At 50.9% G+C, this 14,650-nt stretch overlaps 7 protein-coding genes across 7 annotated transcripts; 6 read left to right on the forward strand and 1 right to left on the reverse strand.

Moving 5' to 3' along the window:
- Window positions 1-82: 82 nt before the first annotated feature.
- Window positions 83-1,832, forward strand: N0V89_006821 (uncharacterized protein; the record flags this gene model as incomplete). Its single annotated transcript, XM_056215587.1, has 2 exons — window positions 83-634; window positions 795-1,832. 2 exons carry the CDS (start codon window positions 83-85, stop codon window positions 1,830-1,832), a joined length of 1,590 nt encoding a protein of 529 aa, XP_056069834.1.
- A 1,917-nt stretch (window positions 1,833-3,749) lies between these two features.
- On the forward strand, window positions 3,750-4,388 carry N0V89_006822 (uncharacterized protein; the record flags this gene model as incomplete). The annotated part of the gene is made up of 1 exon (XM_056215588.1): window positions 3,750-4,388. One exon carries the CDS (start codon window positions 3,750-3,752, stop codon window positions 4,386-4,388), a length of 639 nt encoding a protein of 212 aa, XP_056069835.1.
- Window positions 4,389-4,535: 147 nt separating this feature from the next.
- N0V89_006823 (uncharacterized protein) lies at window positions 4,536-4,736 on the reverse strand (the record flags this gene model as incomplete). The annotated part of the gene is made up of 1 exon (XM_056215589.1): window positions 4,536-4,736. One exon carries the CDS (start codon window positions 4,734-4,736, stop codon window positions 4,536-4,538), a length of 201 nt encoding a protein of 66 aa, XP_056069836.1.
- A 1,979-nt stretch (window positions 4,737-6,715) lies between these two features.
- N0V89_006824 (uncharacterized protein) lies at window positions 6,716-8,064 on the forward strand (the record flags this gene model as incomplete). The annotated part of the gene is made up of 2 exons (XM_056215590.1): window positions 6,716-6,719; window positions 6,785-8,064. 2 exons carry the CDS (start codon window positions 6,716-6,718, stop codon window positions 8,062-8,064), a joined length of 1,284 nt encoding a protein of 427 aa, XP_056069837.1.
- Window positions 8,065-8,527: 463 nt separating this feature from the next.
- Window positions 8,528-9,661, forward strand: N0V89_006825 (uncharacterized protein; the record flags this gene model as incomplete). The annotated part of the gene is made up of 2 exons (XM_056215591.1): window positions 8,528-8,942; window positions 8,991-9,661. 2 exons carry the CDS (start codon window positions 8,528-8,530, stop codon window positions 9,659-9,661), a joined length of 1,086 nt encoding a protein of 361 aa, XP_056069838.1.
- A 1,563-nt stretch (window positions 9,662-11,224) lies between these two features.
- On the forward strand, window positions 11,225-11,731 carry N0V89_006826 (uncharacterized protein; the record flags this gene model as incomplete). Its single annotated transcript, XM_056215592.1, has 1 exon — window positions 11,225-11,731. The coding sequence occupies one exon, from the start codon at window positions 11,225-11,227 to the stop codon at window positions 11,729-11,731; it is 507 nt and encodes a 168-aa protein (XP_056069839.1).
- A 34-nt stretch (window positions 11,732-11,765) lies between these two features.
- N0V89_006827 (uncharacterized protein) lies at window positions 11,766-13,025 on the forward strand (the record flags this gene model as incomplete). The annotated part of the gene is made up of 2 exons (XM_056215593.1): window positions 11,766-11,773; window positions 12,080-13,025. 2 exons carry the CDS (start codon window positions 11,766-11,768, stop codon window positions 13,023-13,025), a joined length of 954 nt encoding a protein of 317 aa, XP_056069840.1.
- Window positions 13,026-14,650: the final 1,625 nt, after the last annotated feature.

A 14,650-nucleotide genomic window follows, 5' to 3' on the forward strand; every position in this document is an offset into this window, starting at 1 on the left:
GCCACCCGCCCCCACTAGCGCTAAGGCCACCGATTCTCGAGCCTCAACCCCAAGCCCTGCATCGCCAATCGGTCCCCCTGCCATGTGCGGCATCTTCTTCTCGCTCTGCCGTGGCCACTCAGTATCACCAGATGCTGGCACTGCTCGTCTGTTGCAAGACCGCGGCCCGGACAGCTTTGGCACGCGTCAGATAGCCGTGCATGCGCACAACAACAATGATCTCTCGTATCAAGCTACTTTCGTATCCACAGTACTCTCGCTGAGAGGCACCACCATTACCAAACAGCCTCTTATTGACGAGGCATCGGGATCGGTACTCTGTTGGAACGGTGAGGCCTGGAAGTTCGCGGGTCAGCCTGTGTCTGGCAGCGACTCGCAGCTCGTCTTCCAAAACCTCCTTGAGGCTAGTGCAAAAGGTTCTACTGGAAGAGACCTTGCGCAAAGACAGGTCGTCAATGTTCTCTCCTCAACTGGAGGTCCATATGCTTTTGTATTCTACGATGCCAGAAATCGGTACATTTACTATGGTCGCGACTGCCTTGGACGACGCTCGCTTCTCAAGAAAGACGCTTCAAATGACGAATTAGTTCTATCCAGCGTCTGCGATAACTCTACAGGGGAGGGTTGGACCGAGGTAGAAGCTGATGGCATACATGTAGTGGACCTATCATATCTGCCAGAGCAAGGCCCACTCTCCAGTATGCATATACCTCACTGTCGTCAGTGCCTCCACGCCGACGAATTGCACTTTGTAGGTAAGTTCCCTCCAACAAAGCAAGTGCTAAGTCTCCTAGAATGTTCCATTTCCTCAAATGAACGTGAGGTTACCACCATCAGATCATGGCCCAACCCTGCCGGTCGTCAACCAGCTGAAAGAGTCCCTGAGTAGCTCGCTCGCGCTGCGAGTGCAGCATGTGAGGGAAGCGAACAACTTAGCGTATGGTGAATATCACTCGATGCACGAAGCTAGAGTCGCCATACTGTTCTCCGGAGGTCTCGATTGCACGCTTTTGGCAAGATTAGCTCATGAGCTCATGCCACTCGGACAAAGCATCGATCTCTTGAACGTAGCTTTTGAGAACCCGCGCATTCATAGCAAACTGGGACCGGACGAGTCACCCTATGAGCTATGTCCGGATCGGATCACGGGGAGAACATCGTATGCCGAGCTAACCCAGGTCTGCCCCGGTCGCACCTGGCGTTTCGTGGAGGTCAACGTTCCTTACAGCCAGACCCTAGCCCATCGGCACGAAGTTATGACCCTGATGCATCCGCACAATACTGAGATGGATCTTTCCATCTCCTATGCGCTTTACTTCGCGTCACGCGGATCCGGCCTTGTACGCGAGTCGCAACACACAGCCGCACCATATGTCACCTCCGCCCATGTCCTTCTGTCTGGTCTTGGTGCCGATGAACTTTTTGGTGGTTATGGGCGCCACGCTGTTGCATTCGCTCGGGAAGGGTACATTGGCCTGGTAGCCGAGCTGAATCTCGATTTTGACCGCATCGGAAAGCGCAATCTTGGGCGCGATGATCGGGTAATCAGTGACTCCGGGAAAGAAGTTCGTTTTCCTTTTCTCGACGAAGCTTTCATCGCCTTCGTCCTCTGTCTCCCTGTTACCTCGAAGTGCGACTTCGCCACACCGCAAGACCAGACCTCAGACGACCCAGCTAAGCTTTTGGAACCTGGGAAGCGTCTGTTGAGGATGCTCGCATGGCACCTCGGTATGAAGGGCGTGGCAGCGGAGAAAAAGCGTGCAATCCAATTTGGCTCGAGAACTGCGAAGATGGAAACAGGCAAGACGAAGGGAACGCATGTGTTGACTTAAACATTGGTTGCTACAAGGCACGAGCTCGGTAAGTCGAAATTTTCCTTTCGCTTTGAGGTGGCTATGATTAGACGTAGTTGGGCCAAATGGGGGAGATACCAGGACACTGCTTGTACTTCTACACTACATGTACTCTGTAAGCCCGCGGTATCGCTGATCTCTGACAAAAGGCAAGTCTGAGCCTCAAAGATCTATCGTCACTTTCTTGGACCGTTTTGTTACGAGATTTGCTGACAGATTCTTCAAGTGACTGGTCGTGCTATTTTCGCGCTTTGCGCGGTATACATAGCTTTACAGAAGGGGTTTATGTATCTTCCACATACCTGCAATGTGTTAAGGGGTCACACCCTCCGGGCCACCTCCCAAGCAATCTGAAGTATCCTCATCGGCAGGTACCAGCACATGATGTGCTGCGATCGGGAAGCAGAGCCTTTGTACGAACACAATAGACGAGGTTTGGCTTTGTTCGGACAATCGACCCTTCTTTGTGAGGTGGTGCGTATGAATGCTCCTTTCAAAAGATCTACTTATGAAAGGCACCATAGATAGAGTACAATGCTGTTGTCCGGCGTATAACACTTCTAGGACAATCAATATACAATGCCGCGACATACTCGAAGGCGAAGTACTCCAAAGTGCATCCAATTTTCTCTGCTATTAACGACTAATCAATCACTAACGATGGCCCCTAAAACCCGCTCAAAATCCTCGAGCTCACAAGCAAACTCAACACCCAAGCCAATCAAAAAGACAGCTAACCCCAAGACAACTAAACCAGCCCGTGTATCTAAACCGACCAAACCCTCCACTAGACGAAGGAAACCCTTCCGCAGCATCCCTCAAGGCTCCGGCGCCACCTTCAGCCTCATCCTACCCACCGTCATTGGCACAACAGCCTGTAACACCTGCCTGGGTCTGTATGTCCCCATTTCCTTTAACCCTCCCCGTGCCTTCATCGCGCACTTCAACTTCGAACCACAGCCCAACAGCGGTCGGGCACGTAAGCAGAAGCTCAGTAACTATGTCGTAGGACCCGCGTGCTATCGCGCGGTTGTAATGATGACCAAGGAGTTTCTGACTGATGCGCAGTGGAAAGGGTGCTGGGGTCCTCTTACCGAAAACATGAGGCATGGGTTATGTATGGTGTGTCCGAAGTCGAGGATAGTTGGGAAACAGTATACGGGGGATGCGATTTGTGAAGGGGTGAAGGAGTTCTTTGGTGTAACGGATGAGGAGATGGTGCCGAGGAGGTGCGGGAATGTCCTTGTGAGGTATGCGGAAGGGGAAGAGGGAGGGGGGTTAGTTATGTATCCGAGTGCGGTGGAGCTGACGCGGGATTGGGAGGCGAGGCATGAGGAAGATAATGGGGGTTTTGCGGTGAGTGATTTCTTTGATGATGGGAGGGTTGACAAGGGGGACGGGACTGACGGGCCGTTTGTTTGAGTTGACGGACGGAGTAGTGTAGAGAGCTTGCCTCCGGTGTTCGTATTCAGTGCGCATTTGATTGACAGAGCTACTTGAAATACGGCCATATAATATCAGGTCACATCTTCGAACACGCATTATAAACACTAAATCGAGTCGCCCTAGGCTACCTTATTAAATACCAAGTATGCAGCCGATGGCCCATAGTCTTGACACAAGGGCCCGAGAATCGGACAACAACGGTATTCGTTGTTCTATGTCTGACACTGTGATAGATTTTGGTGTCCTTTGTAGTTCGGGTACAACTGCCTTTCAGCCACCGACATCGGCTGCACTTACGTTTCCGCCAACCCCGCGGCAGCCAACCAAGTGGGATGCATTGAGTCTTATCAGCAGTAGTAAAAACAAACATTCCACGAGGCCGTCCTGCACCAGATCCTTTCTCTCTCTTCGTCCATCTACTGCCTCTCCACGCAATTCCCCCCCGCAAATATGGGCTACGAGGAAGCCGTCGCCGCAATTGATGCCGCCCACGCGCAGGACCCAAACAAAGTCACCATCGCCGGCAAAGAAGTACCCTACGAGCTACACTACGCCGAGAAATGCACATCGTACCTAGAAAAGCGCTGCCCCGACGCGTCCGAAGCGCTCCGCCTCGCAATCCGCGCCCAGCATTTCCGCCGCTGGGAGGTCCCACGAAGCACATTCCCCATGACAAGGGTTGGGTACCATGCGTGGCGAACGCATCTCAAGAAGAGACAGGCTGATCTTGTGATGTGTATACTAGACGAATGCTACCACACGTCTGCCACCCGATCGCATGAAGAGCATATGGCGTTCCTCAACAGGGTGGGTAGCTTGATAAAAAAAGAAGGCTTGAAAGAGGGCGACGAGGATACTGGTGTCCTGGAAGACGTCGCTTGCCTCGTCTTCTTGGATGATCAATTCGACAAGTACGCGAAGCTATGGGACGAAGGGGAGAAAGGCGAGGGTGGGCTGGATGAGGAGAAAGTGCTAGGTATACTAAGGAAGACGTGGGCGAAGATGACGGAGAGGGGGCACGAGTTAGCATTGCAGATACCGATGGAGGGGCGGCCGAAGGAGTTGATTCAGAAAGCTTTGGCTGGGTGAATAACGGGATCGTTGGATTAGAAAGGTATGAATTGGATTATGCTATATCATCTGCGCCGGAACAGAGGGGGTATCGTTCAAATTCTGGAAAGGGAAAGACCGCGATTGTCGTAGTTGTCGTCGCGGTCGTGAGGCTCAGGGAAGCGTCTATGCGCCACCCTCCCGCTTCGCATACTCCTCCTCCATGCGCTCCTCGTACAGCCTCTCAGCTTCCAGCTCGGCCTCTGTCTTCTGGGTGTGCGTGGCAGATGCTACGCTTTGAGTGGAGGGCTTTTCGACTTCCTGCGCTGTTTGCGCGGCGGCGGAGGAGGTAGACTTGTCGGTTGTGGAGGGCAGTGGGACGGGCATTTTGGATGGTTGTGCTGTTGGGATGGCAACGGTAGAATTCAGGATGAATCAGAAGTTCTGATGTAGTGGGATATTCACTGAGGTCCGCTGGTATGAGGTTCTTATTGCAGAACATGTAGCTATATACTGCGCGGGTAGGCACACGCTAGTTGCGTCATTGTGGCGGTGCAAATGTGGCTGGAAGCTTCTGGCGTGCGACTCGCCACGGTCTTCCACGCCGATTCCCGCGTCTTGAATTACACCTTGTTCTTCCACTTTCCCTGGATCTCTGCCTTTTCGAAGTATGCAACGACCGGATCACGTTTCACTTTGGCCCTTTTCATAATGAGACTTTCGCGGCTACCTTCGCTTGATACAGATAGAATGTATCACAAAACATTCATCCGTCCACACAAGGAATCTCTTGCATCTCGGAGTGAAGGCTGGTGTTCTGGCGCGTCGTAACTTCCGGAAGGTGCGATTTGAGTTCCGACACGTTTATGGGCAGACTGCTTCTTAGAGGACTGAGTGTGGCAGGAGTAGGTAAAAGAATTGGGAATATGTAGAAAGAGTGTATTCGTCCAAAAGTAGTCAGGGGTTGCTCGGAAGCTTTTACAACCCTTGATGTGCTTTGCTTGCCGAGAGGGAAGATCAAAATTCCTTTACGAAAGAATTAAACTTGGGGTAGCAGTACAATGCGATGCAGGGTACAAGCTTTCAAGCCTCAAAAGCAGCTAAACTCTTGTATGATCCCCCGCATTAGTGCTGACCCACCTGCGAACCGGTGAGCTGAACCAAATCCTACGAGAAATTGAGGTTTAATGCACCAATAGCCAAGGCTTGCATCGACATCGCACCGGAGTCGTGATCTGAGTGCCCGGAAACTTCACTGGAATCTGCCTACATGTCTGTTCTGGACCAGCTAGATAGCGGTGTAGCTTCAAATTATTTCGAGCCCCGAAGCTGACAAACGCAGAGCATACAACTGCCGTCCTTAGTCTGCTTCCCATCTGGACTTTCGATGTCTCATCCGTTGGTCCCTGGCTTCTCCAGGAGGTAGCTAAGCTGATTTAGATGTTTTCAGCACTTGGAGACTTTGTAACAGGTAACGCTTGACACAAGTCACCGCTCTCACCTAGAAGGACCGCTGCGACACCAATCTCAAAGATGAGGCATAGAATTTATGCTACAGTGGTTAGTAATTGCTCACTACACTTCCACTGTAGCCGTTCAATATGACTGGTCGAGTAGATACGAATGCACGTTAAGGCACACTGCCGGGAATCTGAGCCACACGAAGTGTGATCTTGAAGATCTAATCCTGGAATGTATACGATGGATTGCGTTGACGGTAAGACATCGCGAGACTATGACGCTCTTGTTTAAACATCAAGGTACGAGTAATTGTGCAAAAACATGCAGCCACAGTCACGTCTCTTCTTTACCTCCTTCTGTTCTAGGCACCCTGATTGCGCGGCTTGACCATACTTTCGCATCAATTCACACTAATCCAGTGGCCATCGGGCACCTGAGTCGACAGTATTGCATGTTCAAAGCTACGCATTACGTATTGAAACCCCTGCGATTACGCATTCCTTCGTACTGATCCCACAGAAGCCATGTGTCTCTCGATCAAAAACAAATGGCTTCAAGCAGTAGGGCACCTGAAAGGATGAGACAGAATGTGATAGCTTCAAGGGCGGAATGATTGCATCGCATCGGTAGTTGTCCATTCTACCGTATCGTGAGCCGGTAGCACACATTCCAAGATATAAAAGAAACAGTTCTACAGCTGTGCTTAACGCGGCATCACCTGCCACTCCACCCGTTGGCCTCTCACCTAGCAACGTACCTCTCAGCTGGCAACTTACCTTTCACCATACCCAATACAGACACCTACGGTCTTGCAGACTTCCGGTTCTTATGATATCCAACCAACACAAGCATCATTGTTCGAGACAGGCATCCCTGAAGGACTTCTTCTTTCGATACCCCACGCCATGAGTACTGTACGCAAGGAAGATTTGGTGTTTTGGAGAGACCTCACCCCCTTCCCCACCCCCTCAAAGTTCCTGACTCCACTTCCCCACACGCACTCATTATCGGCGGCGGTGTCACTGGTCTTGTGACCGCATGGACCCTCCTCGACAAAGGCTATCGTGTTACCATCCTCGCCAAAGAGTGGGCCTCCTATGGTAAGGCCCAGCGGTTGACTTCCCAGATCGCTGGTGCACTCTGGGAGTTTCCACCGGCGGTATGCGGACAGCACACCGATGCCATATCGCTACAGCATTCGAAGCGGTGGTGCATGGTCGCCTACCATATCTGGGATGCTCTGGCGGCTTCAGAGTCTTTGGCTAAACTGTCGGGCGTTCGAATGAAAGGCGCTGACTTCTTCTTCCCGGTCCCGATCGAACAAGATCCAGCGCAAATGTCCAAGATGCTCGAGATTATGTCGCAAGGCGTCCGAGGTTTCCGCAGGGATCCCGCCATTATCAAAGAACGTCGTATTAATCCCGCATATGGTGCGGTCGATGCGTATGAGCACCTTGCGCCCATCATCGACACCGACAAGTGCATGGCGTTCTTGAAGGCGCTTGTCACAGCCAAAGGCGCCAAATTGATCACACGGAGTATCAACGGTGATCTGTTCGACCAGGAGCCCTCCCTGCGTACCGAATTTTCGGCTGATGTTATCATCAACTGCACCGGCCTCGCAGGTACTGAGCTTGCTGGCGACAAGTCATGCTACCCTATCCGTGGCGGGCTGATCCGTGTTATCAACGATGGGCGAGATTTTCCGAAGCTGGACCATGCGCTCACCATCACAGCCGATGCAGTCCACGACTCCAACGAAATCGTCTTTCTGGTCCCGCGCAATGACAACATCTTGTTGATAGGGGGTGTCGCAGAGTCGCACGAGAAAGAGCTGAATCTAACACTCGATTCCCCTATTATCAAACGCATGCGTGCACGATGCGAGGCGTTCCTTCCTGACCTCAAGAAGGCAAGACTAGATAGCGAGTATCCACTTGCACAAGGGTTGCGACCATTTCGTCAACGGAACGTCCGTGTGGAGCGCGAGCTAAGGTCACACGGCCAGGCAAGGGACGGATCGAGCAAAACTAGCCGTATCGTGCACAGCTACGGAAAAGGCGGGGCTGGATGGTCATTGTCATTTGGCTGCGCTGGAGATGTTCTGGGACTGGTGGAGGAGGCATTGCGCGAAGTCCCCCCCACGCCCATGAGTCTGGAAGTAGTGGAACAAAGCGAGCCTGTAGCAGTTGAAGTACCCATGCAGATGTTACAGAGGGAGATGGGAGAAAATCTTATTCGAGCGAAATTATAGAAGGGGATGAGAGGACAGAGATGTGTTCCGGGGGTTCAGACGGCTTGGGTTTTGTCAATCTTGATAAAGAGGGTTCTTTCACACTCGACACCCTCCTAGACAGGTGGGTGTGAGCTCTGTAATTGACCAGTAGAATCATGGAGAATATATACCCAAGACTGCCATTGGCCTTCAGAGAGTCGTAATTAGAAGCCCGTCCTTTGTGTCGGCACGTTCTCAAATCAATGTGAAGCGATCCAAGATTGAGGAAGGTCGTGTGAGCTTCGTTTGTCACTCACTCACTTTGACGTAGCTTCCTCACTTGCACGTTTCCACGACAACAAGGATAGCTTCACCTGTGTCCGCTCTCACCTAGCGTCCGCCCTCACCTTTTCTTCCCGGACTCTTCTCTCCGCACTCCGCGTCCACGATACTACACCAGCAAAGAAATTTTTGTGGCCGGCAGGCGAACCACATCAACAACATGAACGAAACCGAGATCAACAGTTGCGTAAATTGCGGCGCTGCTGCCAGCAAATTCTGCAGCAGCTGCAGAGTGAGCAAGTACTGCGACCGTACATGTCAAACGAAAAACTGGCCCACTCATAAGATCTCATGCGGCAAGAGTGGCATTGATCTTGTTGTGCATCGCGCCGGCCAGCTACTTCAAGACCTCTACCTCGCAATGCGTGAGGCCGCATATGACACCACAATCGCAAGCGTCAAGGAAGAAGGAGAAACACTAATTATACAAGACGCACCAATTGACGCCGGCAAGCTGGCGCGGTTTCCAAACGAACTTATGCGTAGCGATGTCCAAAAGAAGATGGCGCTGACTGCATTCACGTGCGAGGATCCTCTCGTATTGTGTCATGACATCTTTGTCCAGATGTTGGAAGGTAACTTAGAGCAATGCCTTCAGCTGGAAGATTACTAACTAGGCACAGGGACCGGGTTGCAGGTGGACGAACTTCGGGTAGCGACGAAACCGACGGCCAAGAAGGTCCGCATCATTTCTCCGTGCGGCTCGTGGGAGACGACCGATTACAATCATGTCATCATCCGCGTCAAGTCAACGGACGGTAGGGCATGGATCGTTGATGTGACTGGACCGCAGTACGGCATCTTCAAGTCCTGTTGCCCAGAGAGTGTCTATATGAAGAAATATGTTCTTGAGCTCAAGAAGGTCTACGAGTTTGGAACTCACAAGGCCAACTACGAGATGAGGAATTACATGTTTATGCATATCTCGTGGGGAGCGATGGAGAAAATCGAAGCTACGATCTCTGCGTGGAAGTCTGACACGGGCAGAACCCTAGCTACACTGTTACGAGAGCCGGACATAATCTTCCAGAAGAACGCAAGGAACCTGATGAGCGACTCTAAGAGGGCAGTGGACAGATTTGTAGCGGATGTCGTTGCCGTGGAGGAACCCGATACCAAGGCGAAAGCTGATTCGGTACCAAAAGAAGACTCCAAGAAGACAGACGATGCCATGGCCAGATTGAAGAAGGACCACGCCGCGCAGAGTCCTATCCCGGAGATCGAGAGACTACTCAAGTCTGCCAGCGTTCAGGACGCTGGTTACGCACAAGCAGCTTGCAACGACGAGGATTAGGAGTCCGATCACGAAGATGACGATGACGGTCAAATCACAATAGAATGAAGCATTCTAAGGCGACGTGCCATTCGATCTGACTGTCGAAGTTCGATTATTCTGAAGTTTTCTCCAAGAGCAACGATAGGAGATTCGTTCGCCAATTGGGGCGAATTGCTTATTTCCTTCTTAACTAGCGAATTAAACATGAACGCTCTGGTTTGTACTTGATCCTGTCCCTGGCATTAACCGCAAAAGTGGTATTGGGTGGTTGGATAAGGCACAAGAAGACGGAATCAATTTGGGTTTCTTGTCGTTCATGTAGCAACTTAGCCATGGAAGTCAGTTGCATCTCAGCAAATAGTTGCGAAACATGCGGGTCTTAGCGATCATACGTTTCGTCAAGCAATGTTTATAGCAATTCGTGCGCAAAGCAAGTGTGTCGTGACATGAAGATTGTGCAATCAAGGTGTTAACTGGAATTAAGCACTTGGGCTTACATTGAAACCCCAAGTTTCAGAACCTCAAACATGCCTCTAGTCATGGTCTCACGATTATATCAGGGCGATTGTATACCATACACAACTCTTGACAATACGTTGACTGTATCGAGCATCCCGCGATAGCGCCCGTGACGTTATCGAGCTTACGCTCAAAGATATCAAAGGACGTTCTCGTCAGTGGCCGGATGATGCAGGTGCGCTTCGTTCTATCACCCAGAAGAACACAGACAAGCTTTCAAGTTTCCAGGCGGGTGCGATACTGGCAATCAAGATCCTTCGCGTACGGGCTCTGAATGAGGTCAACAAACAAATGCCCAATCCGTTCTGGGAGTGTTTTGGGGCACTGCTGGATGATTATGAGGGAAGTTTACACCACCACTATATGAAGTCGTATAGATGAACATGTCAAGCCATTTGAATTGATGGATACCGGAAAGTGGAGTCTCGATGAATCGATGATTCGTCATCTCTGAACAAGAAGGCTCTGCTGGGATTCTATGTTGTATTCGAAAATCGAGCAAGGGAGCATGCTGTATGCAGAGAAACCTTGAAGTAACCTGCATACAGTTCAACTTATTTACGAGGCCACTAGAATTAACCGGTTGCTTGAACTCATCTTCGACAGGGCCGCCGCTGCATTCATCATATCTCGCTCTACACGCAGGAGACAATTACCGCGTAGAGAAGAAGAATTAGATGAGGTCTCACATACATACCTCGAGTCACGATTCACAGCTTTGGCGTTGAAAGTTGTTCCAGAAGGCATAATCCGATTGCTACTCTAAGTGTGCATTCGTTCGGTGTCATGGACAGCTGTGTTGGATTCGTTGAATCTATGTTAATATAGCATTAGCAACCCGTCATACCGATTATACAACCATTTCTATAGAACGGGTGACGGGAGATGATAGCAGTTGAGAATAATGAGTGGAGAAGTGCGCGTATCTTGCCCGAGCCATCATGTTGCTCTACAAGCAGGCCCCACCGACTTTGTATTCCAGCCCCTCTCTTACACGGCGTCATTACGCTCGAGGTCTCAACCTTCGCCTGGAGACGCACAACAAGACATCTACCACCAAATATGACGCGCCAGTCCCCCGAACGAGCCGCCGATCTCAAGATCATCCGGTTTGAGTCCATCTATCCTTGGCCTGACTGGTCGTTCGCCGCGCTCGCCGTTATCAATCCAACAACAGGCACGTTCGACCACCACCGCGCCTTCTATGAAGGCGTGCGCTACTCCCTCAAGCAGATCGAGGACGTCCACAAACTGCTCAGCATACCGCCGATCACTCAGTTCCAGGAATATGTCAGGACCACGGATATCAAACACTCACTGGCCGACTACAAGGGCGTCTCGACCGCCGCGATGCGCGTCACGGGCAATAGGTCCGTGTATTCGAGCTTCTGGATGGGCGGAATGTTTGCGATCGAGAAGCTCCAGCAAGGCGACCTCCCGGTGGCGGCGATGATGGAAGGGTTTCCGCAGTGTCTTGCGTGCTTTGCAGAGGAGTTTCGCGCGGTATACGAGAAAGTGGTGAAGGAACACGGGGTGCAGCCGGAAGTGACCAAGTATTGGAGTGCTTAGTCTTGATATTCGACTGTACTTCTGCTTGAGCGACATGTCTGTGTTTGTTGGGCAGATAAATACTTGTATGTCCGGGTGAAGCGGAATAATTGAGGTTGGGGCTCAGAACGTCCGCGCAAGTGATAGCGGTCCACCAAGAACATCACCGCGCTCTCACTTCGTGTTTACTCTAGACAAGTGACCGCGTATCTCATTGGATTTCGTTTGTCGAATGTCATAAGTGCGTGTGCCCTCCAAGGTGCAAGGTTGTCCAAAATAAAGCCACCAGCGCCTTGCTTATCACCAGAACACGTCCGTCAACTAACTTGTCTACCATATTAGTGCGATGAGCTACGAAAGCCGCCCAAGCCGCCGAGCCATCGCGATGGATAACGATGCCTTTGTCGACCCGCTTGCAAACCTGTTCCCCCAAGCTGACAAGCCTCGCTTCGCCAACCTTGACTGGCCCGTCTGGGATGAAGGAGTCTTCGACCCCAACATGCAAGCACTCGAAGACGGTCACGAGCTCGCCTTCATTGCCGGTACCGCCTATGTTCGCCGTTCCGTCAGCCTAGAGCGTCCGCCGGGTCTTCCTGAATTTCTCGACAAAGCAACCCTCAACTTTCTTGGTCGTTGGGGCATCAACGGCTTCATCATCGGCAAAGAAAAAGCGGTAGTACAGATCAAAGACAGCCACGATCTTTTAGCAAGCTTCCGCTCGGGCGTTCTGTTTGCTATCGAGAAGCTGCGGGAATTGCAAGTTCCAAAAGATGTCAACGAGGGAGTCTTGAAAGAACTGATCGACGCCCTGGAAGCGCATGCACACGGTCATTTCGTGGCGATGGCAGAGCTCGGTCCTGGCATTGCGGAAGCGCTGAGGGTTGAAAGCGTTCTTACGAGGCTCGGTCTGAGGGAAATAGAGGAAGACTCTGGAATCGATGAAGAACAGGATGAACCACAGGATGGACGCAGCGAAAAGAGCAGCCAAGAAGTGGGTAAGGACGACGACGGCTCCCAGTATACTGAAGTCTTCGAAGGCATTGGAGGAAGTGTCGCTTCAGGCGACAGCGATCAGGAGGACTTAGTCTTCGAAGGAGACGAGCTGTATGAGGAATGGAAGGACATTCTTGAAATTTTGAGAGAGCAGCAGATGGGCAAGAATGGGAATGGAGACACTCAAGGTGGTGAGAATAATCCAGAGAGCGCGGCAGGCTCATCGAAGAAGAGGAGGAGGACCAAGAGTAAGAAGGCGAAGAAAGCGAAAATTCAAGCCGAACGCGACAAGATGAAGGCGAAAGAAACAAAGGCTGGCTGAGCTCTCTTCAAGAGAAGGCAACCTGACCATAACCTAAGATTTACCAGGGTGGAACTACCAAATCTCGAGGATGTTCGGATCTGCGGCAGTTATTGATACCAAGAAGACGAATACTCGGGTACCATGACCGAGCGATTAGTCTCGTTGAGACTTGTGGCACTTTAGTGCATGTCGAGCTGAATGAAAGCGTATGGCTTCGATCATAGCAATTTGCGGCCAAGTATCAGACATTCGGCGAACAATTTCTGCTATTCATTTTCTTCCTCAGACGGTACTATCGCTGGAGCGCCATAGTTGCTTCAACCATCTTACTTTCTCCATCATGCAACCTTTTCTATAGCTGTAGAATATGTACTATTTTGGTACGTTAGATTGATGCCACAGCCAGAACATCTGTGTATATTCTTGTATCTTGACCACATGTGCATGTTTCCCGCAAATCTTGTGTCGTAATTCCAGTCTCAGGTTACATGACGAGAATGTGCGCAGGTCCGTATTGTGTCTCCAGCCGCACACGTAATAACGTGATACGTCGCTGCAGATGAAGCTGAGCACAGAACACACGAGAGACGTCTCATTCAATGGATCATCATTAAAACGAAGCTAAGTATAAGTTGAACACTGAAGACTGTTCTGAATCTCTCAGCGGAGTCGCATCTCAGTTTATCTTGAACGACATGTTCTCCATGTTATATTTCATTCAACGCCCAGCATGTCCTTCTCGGTCACTTGAATACAGGATGATAGAGACCAAAAACAAAGCAGACTGTGCAACTTATATACATCCAAATTCATAATGTCTCAATTTCGCTTCTCACGGGGTGACGGCTACGTTGCCGATCATCATGTCTGAATCGCACACGCCGTATCAACAAATCCTTCCCTCGATGTGGTTTTCGAGACGGCAAGGTGCATATGGCGTTCCTTCGCGGGCCGCAGGAAAGGCGCCAGTCATGCCCGCCTTTATCTCCTTCCTCCATCCCTTGGCTGCGCTTCACCCTCTTTGGGGTCCAGCTTCTTCGTGCGGCAATGCATACTGCTAACCTCGAGTTGGCCGAAGCGAGTGGTGAAAGTGGCTCTGTGTATTGTTGCTGTATAGAACGATGAGACGAGACGGATCGACAGGTTCGGCGAGATCGAGTTTCGTGTCCGCCAGGGTACTGGCTTGAATCTTGTTGTTCTGGTGAGGTTGGAGCGACACTCGAAGCACCGCAATTGGAAGGGCTGATTTCTGGAAATACGTATGATAGGATTGTGGAAGATTATGAAGAGAGAGGTGGACTATCCTACGTGATTAAGAATGAGCGGAGTCCTTAAGAACTCGTCGATGTGGTCTCACTAGTTTGGTATCTTCCATGCCCAGGTATGGTCTCACCAGTATGGCCTCCTCGATGTGGTCTCAAGTGTCCGCCTCGGTGGTCTCCTAGGGTACGGGCCACATCAATTGTTCCGGCTTAATGGACCATTATAGAGGCTCTCAAGTTAGCAGCCCTGTCAACACATATAGCGAAGCTATTTCATCATTATGCACTAGTGGCTAAGATTCAACTACAGCATGTAGCCCGGTAGTCTTCTCAATCTTAAAGTGTACAAACCAAGGCTCTGTCCGGTACAGGGATATAGCA

This window comes from Didymosphaeria variabile (assembly GCF_027946475.1).
Source record: "Didymosphaeria variabile strain IMI 356815 chromosome Unknown scaffold_5, whole genome shotgun sequence".
NCBI lineage: Eukaryota > Fungi > Ascomycota > Dothideomycetes > Pleosporales > Didymosphaeriaceae > Didymosphaeria > Didymosphaeria variabile.